The 12,858-nt window shown below is 37.3% G+C and overlaps 1 protein-coding gene across 2 annotated transcripts; it reads right to left on the bottom strand.

Annotated features, from left to right (window-relative positions):
* Positions 1–460: 460 nt before the first annotated feature.
* On the bottom strand, positions 461–6,273 carry LOC125186823 (probable ribosomal RNA small subunit methyltransferase B). Of its 2 annotated transcripts, XM_048083274.1 has the most exons (19): positions 6,056–6,273; positions 5,914–5,940; positions 5,792–5,836; positions 5,315–5,469; positions 5,112–5,225; positions 4,958–5,023; positions 4,471–4,554; positions 4,302–4,388; positions 3,875–3,966; positions 3,730–3,790; positions 3,261–3,320; positions 3,088–3,148; positions 2,640–2,747; positions 2,361–2,476; positions 2,209–2,280; positions 1,638–1,723; positions 1,175–1,271; positions 919–1,057; positions 461–841 (listed from the first exon to the last, which is right to left on the bottom strand). In XM_048083274.1, exons 1-18 carry the CDS (start codon positions 6,237–6,239, stop codon positions 926–928), a joined length of 1,647 nt encoding a protein of 548 aa, XP_047939231.1. In that variant the 5' UTR covers positions 6,240–6,273; the 3' UTR covers positions 461–841; positions 919–925. The 2 variants fall into 2 exon arrangements, with proteins under 2 accessions (XP_047939231.1, XP_047939232.1); XM_048083275.1 differs by lacking the exon at positions 4,471–4,554.
* Between the last annotated feature and the right edge of the window lie 6,585 nt (positions 6,274–12,858).

Here is a 12,858-nt window from a genome sequence, read left to right as displayed (position 1 = left end):
AAAATTGTGTTAGGTGAGTTAAGTAAAGAAAGAATAAAGTGAAAAATGAAAAAGGTAGAGAGATGAAGAGAAAAAAAAATAAGAGAGAATAAGTAGATGTGGAAAAATGTGTCGACTTTTACTAAAAAGGGAAATGACTCTATTGAATGAACAAAAATGACAAAATGACTCTATTAGTATGGGACAGAGAGAGTACTATTAATTTTACTATCCATCCTCGTTATTTCAGATTTTGCCTTAATTTAAAATTTAATGTAATCCAATGCATACTATATAAAAGAGTTTATCAGAAAAATTTGAAAAGGTAAAAACAGGTCAAATCATTACACCTTTTGTTCAACTTCAATGATAGAGAGCTTATTTCAGATTCCTGGTTTAATATATGGGAGTTTCGATTTCAATTTATGCTTCTGATTCCTTGAGATTGATTATACTGTTTTCTTGAAGATATGAATTCAAATGCTGTAAAATATGATACACTTTTATTGACTGGACATGGAATACAAGCTGGAAAATGTGTATCCAACACTGAATATTAAATTCAAAATTGATTACTGTCTGTATATTTGAGCCAAGGCTCAAAGATCCAATTTTTACCATCTTCTGCACTCCAAAGCCTTCCACTGTCATGTCGAATAATCATGCCCGAAGGAGTTTAGATTTACCGTTTAAGCTCTTCCTTTCTCCGCAAGTAGGCAGTTTGGTGCGTTCTCTTCCAACCCCTTTCCGATTTCTCTAAGCTAAATTTGCTTAGCAAGGACACATCAGATCTTGAGCTTTTAAATTTACTCCAAGAGCAATTACATTGCGGGATGACTTGTGCTCGAATAATTGTGTAAAACTGCATTGCAAAAAGTGTGTAAATTGATAACTGATTATTAAAAGGAACCGGCAGCTACGTAGCATAACTCCACTCACTGGTAAGTCAGGTAGATCTTATAAGACGAGCTGCAAAGGCTCCATCGAGCGAGTGTTTGACAGGGCTGGAGCTGTAGAATCCACCTTCACTGACAAACGGGGGGGACACGTATTTGTCTACCGAATCTACAGAAAATTCCTGCAAACACAAGAACGTTGGTTCTCTGTTTCGCTTAGCATGGTAAAAGTATATCCTTGAATGGTACATACTACTGTTCCCGATGTAAAGAGCTAAGTAACTTCTTCAGGTACTTACCGGATGTCTCAGAAGAAAAGCAGCAATTCTTTCTTCGTTCTCATCAGGATCGACTGAACAGGTGCTGTATATTAGTACTCCACCAGGCTTTACCAAACTGTAGATGCAAAGCAAATTATCATAAAATGGTACAAGAAGATAGAATTCTTGAAATCACATAGGAAGTGAAGTTTGGACATTATTTGTACAAATAAAAAAGTTGGTTTGGATAATTTCTGAATGTCAGATGCCCAGTGCTCCCAATGAGGAAAAATAGAGACGAGAATGTAGGTGGCTGCACATTTAGCATGCATGTACTACGCCAATAGTTCACTGGACTGCCATTTATCTTTGCAGAAATGGACCGAGCATATCTATTTTGCTGGAAATCCATGAAATCCGTTGTCGTACCAGATTCAAATTTTAATTTGCAATGCTAACATAGCCAATTAAAGAAGTGCATGCAAGCAGCTGCTAGACTTACTTAGAAGCTGAATCAAGAAGGGTGTCTTGCAAATTTATAAGTTCTTCCATGTCTTCCAGTTTCCTATTCCAGCGCAAATCTGCTCTCTGTAAAACGAATAAATTACAGCCAAGTAATGCATTGAGAAAATAAGCAGAGATGAAACTAGGAAAAGAAAGAAACTGAGAGACAAATAAGTGACTAAACAGTACTAGAGGGACATGCTAAATTTTATTTTGGGAGAAAGGTTATCATAGTTGAATAAAACAATACGACTCAACTGAGATGAAATAGAAATATTTGTAGATATTTTATTAAGTCCTATTTTTAGTTAATTAAGTTTCTAGTTTTATCTAAATAAGGGTCATGAGGTTTCGAGTTTAAGAGTTTAGTAGCAGATTTCTGGGCTGGGAAGGTGTTTGCCCGACGATCTAGTTCTTGTTCTCTGCTGATTTCCGAAAGATACAGATTCTTCAACTTCCGTCCTTTTCTATGTGCTTCTTACCCTTAGCTCTATTAGTTAAGGAACTACCGAAAAAAAAAATATTAGCTGATCCGTTCGCTGCAGGAACTGATCTGTAACATAATATACCTTAGATAGTACACCCAATCCAGAACAAGGAGCATCCAGCAGAACTTTATCACCTTTCAGGATATTAGCATCCTGAAAATTTGAACACAAAAATAAAAATGATATAACATTCTCTCAGAAAATAATTTTATTTAAATAAGAAATTCACTTACAAGTGCACGAAGATCAGCATGGATGGTAGTGATAACTTGATCACATTCGTGCAACTTGGCAGTCTCTTTGAGGATTCTCAATCGGCCTTTGTTTACATCAACTGCGCTTATGCTACCTGATAACAATGTCAAGTGAGCACCATTAGCGGAAGTTATACGGAGAAGTTTTACCATGATTGAACTGTATGAAATTTTGGAATAACAAGATGATCATTGTAAGTTTTGCTCAAAGAATTGTTCGTCACAAGGGCTCAGTTGCTACATTCTGCAGCATTGTACCTTGGCCATTCAGACACGAAGCCATGAAAAGAGTCTTTCCACCCGGAGCTGCACAACAGTCGATAATGCTATCACCAGGTTTTGGATCCACAACTCTAACCACCAATCCTGCAAGTTATGACAAAAGTTTGCGTTGAGCAACTCATGGTTATGCATATGGAAATAATTGAATAGCATGGTCCCATACTTGTGCACGATATCCTCAGGAGTAATGAGATCATTGCAATCAGGTTGCTTTATATTAACAAGAGAATATGTGTGCCATGTGGATGGGCAGCAGACAAGAAGATTTTGCAAGGGAACGAAGCGAATTTTGGTATGGCGTAGAATTTATTCAGCCAGGAAGAAATGAGAAAGTATACAAAGACGGGATGATTCATATGGAAGAGGAAGTTCATCATTGGTAATCTGTTGGTTTTCAAATGAAGTTGTAGGACTTGAATATTACCTGCACTCTCATCCTGGACTGAACAGAAACCCTTTTTCAGTAATCCAGCTTGTATGATGATCTGGAAGAAGTAAATGTGGACGAATTAGAACTTGACACGAAATTCTGACAGTTTGACCACAGATTACGAGCCAGACAATCTATTTTCCGACTGTATACAATAACATTCTTACCTGCATGCCTGTTCTGATGCGGACGAAATCCTCCAAGTGCTGAGAAAGTTCATATGGAACCTAAAGTTGATGAGAAAGGGGAAAAAAGTGAGTTGAACATTGACAAACTAATGTGATTCCCATCTCTTGCAAGGGATACTTGGAATTCAGACCCATAAAGATAAGACAACAACAACAAAATAACTACTATAATAATTTTCAGAAATCAGTAAAATTGATAATATATATTATTGAGTATTTTCATATTCATCACTAGGATTTCTCCAATCCCACCCCTTTCAATAGGATATGAATCAACCAATTAATTGTCGATAGGGCCATAGGATATCTTAAAGTTCCAATCTATCTTAGTAAACAATGGATTGGCCTATATTATTTTTTATCGATATAGGCTAATAAGCATTTCAACACTAGTTCATGTTTAAGCCTGTGAACATCATGTGTCCGTGAGAGAAAATTAAGTACCAACCTCCAACTTTTCAAGTTCTCCAACGAGATCCGCCCTTGTGAAGCCTTTAGCTGTGTTCGCTCTGAATTCGTCATCATATCATATGGTGAGTGAAAGAGACACACTTTTGAAATGAGAAGGTTTTCAAAAGGGGTAAATATGAAACCTGATGCTGAAACCAGGGTCAGAATTATTCCATGTCATAAACTTGACTGCTTCATCAAGACCAAGTTGATTGATCCATCGTCTCACCATCCACTAGAGAACATGTAAAGGAAGGTTGGGTCCAAGTAAGGTTTCAAGTTTCATGTTATGGGAGAATCCTAGAAGAGACTGATATCAATGGGAACCCGAATTTTTTAAAACGTACATATCTTGAATCAATCAGTACATTTAACGTGCATTCTTTAAAATTTTTTATTGAGCATTGACAAGTATAATGTCATTATGACTCGTTATTCCATTCAAAGAGACTCAAAGTCGAACACAGACAGAATATTGTAGTCTTCACCGTTGCAGGAGAAAAAGCTAACTCAAGAAAGAGTTATGATGATGAAGACACTGTAAACCTTAAAGCTGAAAGACAAACTCACAACAGGATGAGAATGAATTGTGGCCAAAGCACGTGCTCGCTGCCTGTCATCACCGTCTACTTTTGGTTCAGGGAGCAAGCTTTTCTCCTGTAGACATTCAAAAGAAAGAAAAGTAAGTAAAATATCATAAATAACACACTAATATATATTTTAATAGCAGAAAGTTGACCTTAAGCATCAGTAGCTTCCTTAATAGTGCATTAACCATATTACCAGCACCAACTCTCAGTGCAGCTTTTGCAAGCTTCACATTCTATAAATAAGAGAAGCATGCATAAGAAAGATGGAGTTTCAGGCAACCAAAACAATCACGTGTATGACTTGAATTTTTTAAATTTATATTAGATAGAGTTAGAAAAGGAAAAGTATATTTAGAATATCATCTTTCATCTGAAAAAGTAAATGGAAAAGGAATGAGAAAAGTGATTTTGGGACAACCATTCACTAAATAAAATGATCAAAAGAAAATTTGAAATGCCACTTAATTGAGACTTAGAACACACACAGCTACCCATTATACTTCTTATATGCAGCAACCCAAAAATTATCATACCCATGCTTATGGATTAGTATTAATTAATTATAGTTATTTTTGGGCATATAACTGTCACAAACAAGAAAACTCTAGGTACTAGGGATTTTATGCATCCTCATACCTCATCAACAACTGCATATGGAGGCATTTCAAGCTTTAGGATCTCATAGAAACCAATTCGAAGAATCTGAAAGAGCATTTGTAAGCATACAGCACACAGGAAAACTGTAGTATTGCATCATCTAAAAATAAACAACAACTTTCTGTCTACCTACCTGAAGTAGAAGAGGTTCCATATTTTTGATGGCGTTTTGATCATGACAAAGTGAAAGAATCAAATGATCAAGGTATCTTTTCCAACGGGTGGTACCCCCAACAATTTCTGTAACCTAAAAACCCAATCTTTAGATTGCCAACCAGTTCTGATTTGATTTGAAAATTTGAACCACAAACGTAAGTGACAAGTGAGAAGGATAACCAGCCGAAGATCTCTATCTTCTAGATCACGGGTGCGGAAACCAAGAGTTCTCTCAACATATCCCATCTCATTATCCCCTGAACCCTTGCCTTGCTCATTCAACAGGTCAGCAAATGCACCACCAAGCTCAATCCGCATCAATCTCACAGCAGACACTATTTAAGGAAGTTAAACAAGGCTGATTATAACATTCTCACCAAGTTAGCATAATTTCCAAATGATTAGTGGAAGGCAGAAGTACAATTGACAAGTTTAAAATCAATCAAGGAAGGTGATAAAGTGCAGTAAGTAGTAACTGGGGAATCCACAATCAAGGCCAAACCCCATTCACAGCTAAACAGCGCATAGAGAACCTAAAGCAAAATCATTCATTTCTACACATGGATGACATACTTGTATCAAGACCACCAAAATCCAACTCAGGACCACAATGACTCAAACATAGCAATCTTTGAAATAAAAACTGTAGAAGCATACCAGCTCTGTGAGGTGATATATCCAAATTCAGCTTCCCAGCATTGCCTGCACCATTAGAATGACTTGAAGCACGCAATTAAAAATCAATATTATCTTGAGAGAGAGAGAGATAGATTGCACACCTCCAGTAGTTGAAGTGTGTGGACGACCTGCAACATAAAAACAGGATGAGATTAAATCTGACAAAGAAAGCGGCAATAACATAATTCTTGAAGACTTGAAAGTAATATTTCAAATTGAAGCGAGGCTGCGAAATGAAATGACCTGTTCTTGTTCTGGTTCTAGTAGTCGAAGATGTAGTGGCAGAGTTGTCTCTGGAAGTATTCCGATGGTTGTGCTGCACCACAGCTACACAAGTAGAGCAAACAAACCTCGGCACAACTCCACTCACAATTCTCGTATAGCTCCTCTCATGGAAGAATGATACGCGAGAGCACACTACCTCCATATTTCTCGATGGGGAGATAAAAATGAAGACGGTTCATAAAATATTTGAGCTCTTCTTTTTCCTATGCGGTATTTCATTATTCTACTTCGACCCGGAACAGCGGGCCAATAGGAGTAGTGATAGGTAGGGGTGGAAATAAGGATATTGGGTATTGGGTTTACCCGTATCCGACCTGATATCCGCCGGGTATTGGATATTCACTATCCAATTTTATGGGATTGGATACGGGATTGGGTATTGAAATTTAAAATAAATCGGGTATCGGATAACCCGAATGGGTATCGGATATTACCCGAATATCCAATTTATTATTTAAAGCATTTTTTAAAGTATGTTTAGCCATTTTAAGCTTCAAGAGCTAGACTAATTTATTTAATAATTACAACTTACTAGGTTATTTTTCTCTAAACTTATATAAATAAGTCAATCTCTCTTACTCTAGCTCACAGCTTCTCCAAATTCTCAAGTTTTACGTATTGCATGACCAACTCGTGTGGTTTTTATATTTTAGTTTATTATTTTGACTTTTGAATTATATTATTGGTTGCTTCTACAGTTTAATTAAATGTGTAACTTTTATTATTTTAGTTACATATTGCATAACCAATCCCCATAAATATAAATATATAATAATATACTTTCAAATAAAAGTGACCTCTTTTTATAGTTTTATACTACAAAATAAATGCAACATTAAAGATATTAGTCAATTTAAATATTTCTCTATTTATATTAATATATAAATTTTGATTTTTTTTATTAGTTATTAACAAATGTAAAGAGTCGGGTATTTGGTTACCCGATACGTCGGGTATGGATACCCGGGGTGGGTATTGGAGTACCTGGAAATATATCGGGTCGGGTTTTGGATAGACATTTAGATGGATTTCGGGTTTGGGTACCCGGTTTTTTCGGGTCGGGTATCCACGGATACCCGTATTCCCACCCCTAGTGATAGGGGGGAAGTACTTAGAGCATCTCCAAGAGGAGAAGTAAATATAGAGGTAAATTTATATAACTATCATATTTATTTTTTTTATTTTTTTTACATGAAAAATCATTTTCCAAGAGGAGAGGTATTTGAGAAGGTATTACTTTACCTCTCCATCAATGGAGATGTAAAATCTTATAACTATCATATTTGTCTTCTTTTCATGATAAATCATTCTCCAAGGGAGAAGGTACGTGAGAAGGTATTATACTTTATATTTTTAATGCATTTTGTACTATTTTTTTAATTGATTTACCTTTCTATATACTCCCTCCGTCCCAAGGAAGATGACCCATTCCTTGGGCGGCACGAGAATTTATGTAATTTTATTTTGTGTGTTAAGTGGAGAGAGGAAAGTAGGAGAGCCGGAATAAAGTAAAGATAAAAGTATTTCTAATTTTAGTAATGAGTCATCTTGATTAGGACAAACTAAAAAGGAAAGTGGGTCATCTTTAATGGGACAGAGGGAGTACCTTTTTCCTTTGGAATGTGTTATTTTTTGAAATGGTATATTTCACTTTATGAGAAGACAAATAGATAATATACCTCTTTCATTTACCTCTTCTTGTTAGAGATGCTCTTAAGGGTGTGTTCACTTTCGGCCCGGAATAACGGACCAATAGGAGTAGTGATATGGTGCAAGTTTTAAGTGTGTACTATATAACTGGACAAATTTCAGCCACAAGATTAAGAAATCAACTACTCCCTCCGTCCTCAAAGAATATGCACTTTGGGTTTTACACGGATTTTAATGTAAGTTTGCTATAATAAGAGAGATGTAGAGAGAAAAAGTAATTAAAATATTGTTAGTGGAAAATGAGTTTTACCTCATTAGAGTCTTAAATTAGAAAGTGCATATTCTTATGGGACGGACTAAAAAGGAAACAGTGCGGGACGAAAGGAGTAATATTCTGCCATTTGATTTTTGATATTAAAGCATACATTAGTTCACAATAAGAGAGATTTGGTATGGCGGGTACAATGGTCATTTAACAAACAAAATTAGAATTAGAATTAGAAAAACTTCTCATTTTCAAATTGTCTTCCTCGCGCTTCTCTTCTCTTCTCTTCTCTTCCTCTTTCTTCTTCCGCCAATTCTCCTAGTCGAAAATCTAGGGTTCATTCATTGTCGCTCGTTCAAAAAAAACTAGGGTTCACCGTTGCCTTCTTCATTTGCCTAATTCCGATCCATTCACTCTGTCGTTGCTTCCTTCTCCGTTTACTTCCGCCATCGCTTCTTTCCAGATATTATAATGGCTTCAATTCAAACTTGTAAGTTCGTCGGTCGATTCATTTCATTGCATTCCAGTTTAACTATTTGTGATGTCATGTCACTGATTTCAACCTACCTAGGATTCATCTAATGTTTTTTTCTTATAGACCTATAGATTTATTTTACTTTCACTTCTTTCATTTTTCGAAGTATATGATGCTTATAGTGAAATAACATATTCAACTTACAATGATGTTTATTATGATTACAGTGAACTATATACGATGTTTATTGTGGACTAATATTATGATTATAGTGATAGTGGCGGAGAGGAGCGCCATGGAAAGGGAGTGGAGGGCGACACAGAGGGAGGCGGAAACATGGAGGTCGAGGGGGACGGGGCGAAAAATCGATGAAAAGTTCCCACTGTAATACTATATGGTCATACCAAACTTGCTCATAAACAAGCTCTCGGACCCGAAGAGGAAAAGAAGAGTAATTAAACTTAGATTTTGAAGGGTTTTTAATTTCGCGATCTCTTTTTCGTCTCCAATTTTGAGGTTTCTGAACGGTGGTGGCGTAGATGGAAGGAGAAGAGAGAAAGGAGGCGGCATCGCTATCGCCAGACTACGTTCTGCTGGCTCAGCTACAAGAGTGGTGGCGGTAGAAGCAAGAAGAGACGAAGCTTTAACAAAAGTGGGAAGAAGAGGAAGAACCATTTCGAGCCCCACGTTTGGGCGTGGCTCCACTGGAAGGCGACGATAGAGGGGTGCTCCTGATATGACCACAGGTGCTAGAAGGCAAAAGTCTTCACTTCGACGTGAGCCATGGATTGATTGGGATCCGGGAATGAGAGAGAAGGCACGCCGAGGATCTAATAAAGCTAGAGAGTGTCTCCCGAGGATAAGATGAATAGAGAAGGCTCGGATTTGAGGGAAAATCCTTCCCAAGAAGGGGAGGATGATACGATCATGAAAGCCGTGCGTCAAAGTTTACAACAACAGCTAGTTTCAATTAGTGATTGGCCTACTAAGATGATGTCCAAACGCTCTGAGTATCTTACACGTCTCAATTGGAGTCCGGTGGAGAGAGTTATGGCCGATTTACTAAAGCCGCGCAGAAGAGATGAAGAGTCCAGAGAAAACGCGCTGCCGGGCTAAATGAGACATGGAAAACGCCCGGGCGGGCGTTTTCCACGTTTTTTACACATTTGGGCAGAAAGTTCGTGCGGCCGGGCATTTCCCGCCTTACAATTTGCCCGACCGGGCGAATCACGCGGACTTAGATTTTGTGGGTCATTTCCTTGAATTTTGAGTCTAAACTATAAATAGCATTTTTTTCATTTTATTCATTGGTTGAACATTGAATTTGTAGCTTATGAGCTTTGTTCTTCCCTTGAGGGTTTGTATCCAATTCCTGGTTTTCTAGGTTGCTTTTCCCATCAATTGGTAGTTCAAGTATAGAATTTCCATCAATTGCTAGTTCAAGCTGTTGGGGTTTGGTGACCCTTGCACAGCGGAAGACATGCATAAACAAATAAATCAGATCTACAGATCTATTTGACCGATTATGAGATTAATTAACTACATGTTAAACAATCAATTGCATACAAGAACGCACATAAATCATGCTTAAAGAATTAAAACCCTAATTCATGATATTGATGCACTTTTTATTAGCACTAAAAATACATGCAAGTATACATGGTAGATCTAGTATAGCTAAAGGTCAGTACCGGGTTGTCGAACATGGGGAATAAGATCACCGACTGACTACCTTCTACTAAGCTTCTTTTACTATTTGGAGAAACAGTGGGTTTTGAAAAACTTTTGAAAACAAACAAACTGAAAGCAATAAATAGCAGATTGCAACAAAGACTAGAGATGAAATATATGAGATAAGAGAATTCGGGGATGTGCGTTCACAATTATGGTTATACAAATTCCAACTACAATACCCTATCACAGTTTATACTTCGATAGAACGAGTCACACAAGTTATGCCCATGCTGTACAAGCGTAGATTACTAACACTAGGGTTGTCAATCCTAGATTCGTAACTCCTAAAAGCTCCTAAGACCTTTGAAAAATCCTCACTCTCAATTAACAGTGCCGTTTTAAGGGAAGCTAATTGTAGTGTCTATTAAGTGGATTTAACTCGCCAACCTCCTCTCACGATTTTTTAGCAAGTTATATCAAATCAACATCGAATGTGTCACTCAAGCATGCAGTATTACGGAACAACTTAAGGAAGAAACGAAGTAAAAACAAAATAGATATTAAATAGAATAAGGAATTGTATAAACCAAAAAGAGTTACTAACACATCCCTAGAATCCTATGAATTTAGTTACACATGATAGAATAATATAGAAACATAGTTTGAAGGGAAAACAATGTAAAAATAAGAACTAAAGTGGTAAAACCCAAAGGTAGAATCCTGTAGCCTTGATCTTCACTTGAATCCATCTTCAACCTCTTGCACAACGAAGATCTCTCAAACATTATGCTCTAGAATTGTGAAGCAAAAAGCAAGGTGAAAGTGTGTATGAATGAAGAGGTTTGAGGGGGTATATATAGGTAGAATTTCGAATCCTATGGATATAAGGAAAAGGTTGGCTAATTTTAGTAAAATCTGGAGAAAATCTAGGTCAAATCGTGCGCCGCGTTTTCGCAGCGGGCCGCTGCACCTTGGCCAGTGGTTGCTGTGCGTTGCCCGTAGCTTCTGCCCATTTGTGTAGCGGTCGCTGCATGAGTTGTAGCGGTCGCTGCAAATTAGTCCAGTGGCTTCGGGACCTTCTCGAGCGGTCGCTGCGCACTCCCCAGCGGTAGCTTGGCGTCTTCAGATTTTTAGCACATCTTCTTCCGGAGCGGACCGCTTCTGACGTAGCGGTCGCTGCGACACACGCAGCGGGCCGCTGGGCATCTTGAACGCTAACTCCATCTTCGACTTTTTCCTATCTTTTTAGCTCAAATATGCACAAGTCTCACAAAACATGTCAAAATACCAAAATGGATAAAATATGTAAAATGCGGACATGAATTGCGATTTAGACATTAAAAACAGACCAAATAAGGGCCTTAAAACAGTGCAAAATCCGAGCGTATCAGATATTCTACGGTTTAGGATTACCAAACAGATTCTCCGAAGATTTGACGATTGCTTGTGCATTCTCCATGAGATGATCTTTGTACTCAACCACAAATCTTCTTATATGTATCCCGAACTCATATTATGACCTTTGGGTGGGCAAAACTTGTCAGAATCGAAAAGAGCTTGATTAGAAATGAGATAGAATTCCAGATCTTGAGAGAACTGATAAAAACCGTTCATCCCCTAAAGAGAACGAAAATTATATATAAAAAAATTAATTCTTAATCTCCTTAATAATCTCCTTTTATATTGAGTTATAATGGGCCAGATTAAGGATCCATGGAGGTTTGACTTGGGCCAAACCTGTTGGATTTTTACTAATTAAATTGAGCCCCAATTTAATAGAAGTCTGTGACAAAATATTATTATCAGCCACTATAGTAAAATAATATTAACTGCCCGTCCAATCCCAAATTACGAGTAATCTGGGCTTTACCTCTTCAATTTATTATTTCCTCGTCTTTCAGTAAATAGCAAGAAAGACTTGTCTCAACTGTTAGATCCTTCAGTGCTATACCACACCAGTGTCGTTTATTTCCTAAGGTAAGGAAACATACAGACTGACACTCAGCCTTTCACGATAGGTAGCCAAAGCCTATCTAGGTTGTGAAGTTCTTTTTCTCTTCTACAAGAACCGACTGCGTCACCTTCTGTAAACATCGTTCACGACCAGTCTATTATGCAAAAGAATTAGATTTGTTTGCTTCTTATACATTTAAATGTTTGAGAAACATCTTATAAATGCACAAGCAAACACCAATGCGATAAAATTACTTCTTCTCGCCTTGGGTTAAAAATGGATTGTAGAATTTATTGTATACAAGCAATTCTATCCATGCAACATGCTCGAAATATGCTTTTCAGTATACCAATCCTAACACAAGCATGGATCAAGTAAAAGTATACTTTGGGGCTTGTGGATTCCTTGAAGGTCTAGCTATGGATACTTGTTAGCATGGTGTGATTGCATTTTGCTTATTCCATCAATGACATTTATCTTCCTTTCCATATTCTGCATTCCTTGATCTTCCATCGTTTTAGCTTAGATTCGATATTTGTTGTTGGAACTATTTATATCTTATGTTTGCTTTGGGAAATTGAAAATTACATAAAAAAAAGTAAGATCAAACATCAATTTGGGTTTTCCTTGGGAAAAGGACCCCACAATACTTGGATCCTTATCAGCTCTGATAGTTAATAGGTTAGGCTGTTGGCGGGGGGCAATCATCTGCGACGCTGGAACGCAGGTTCTCGTCGTCAGCT

This window comes from Salvia hispanica, chromosome 5 (genome assembly GCF_023119035.1).
Source record: "Salvia hispanica cultivar TCC Black 2014 chromosome 5, UniMelb_Shisp_WGS_1.0, whole genome shotgun sequence".
Taxonomy (NCBI): domain Eukaryota; kingdom Viridiplantae; phylum Streptophyta; class Magnoliopsida; order Lamiales; family Lamiaceae; genus Salvia; species Salvia hispanica.
This window is presented reverse-complemented; position numbering and strand designations above follow the sequence as displayed.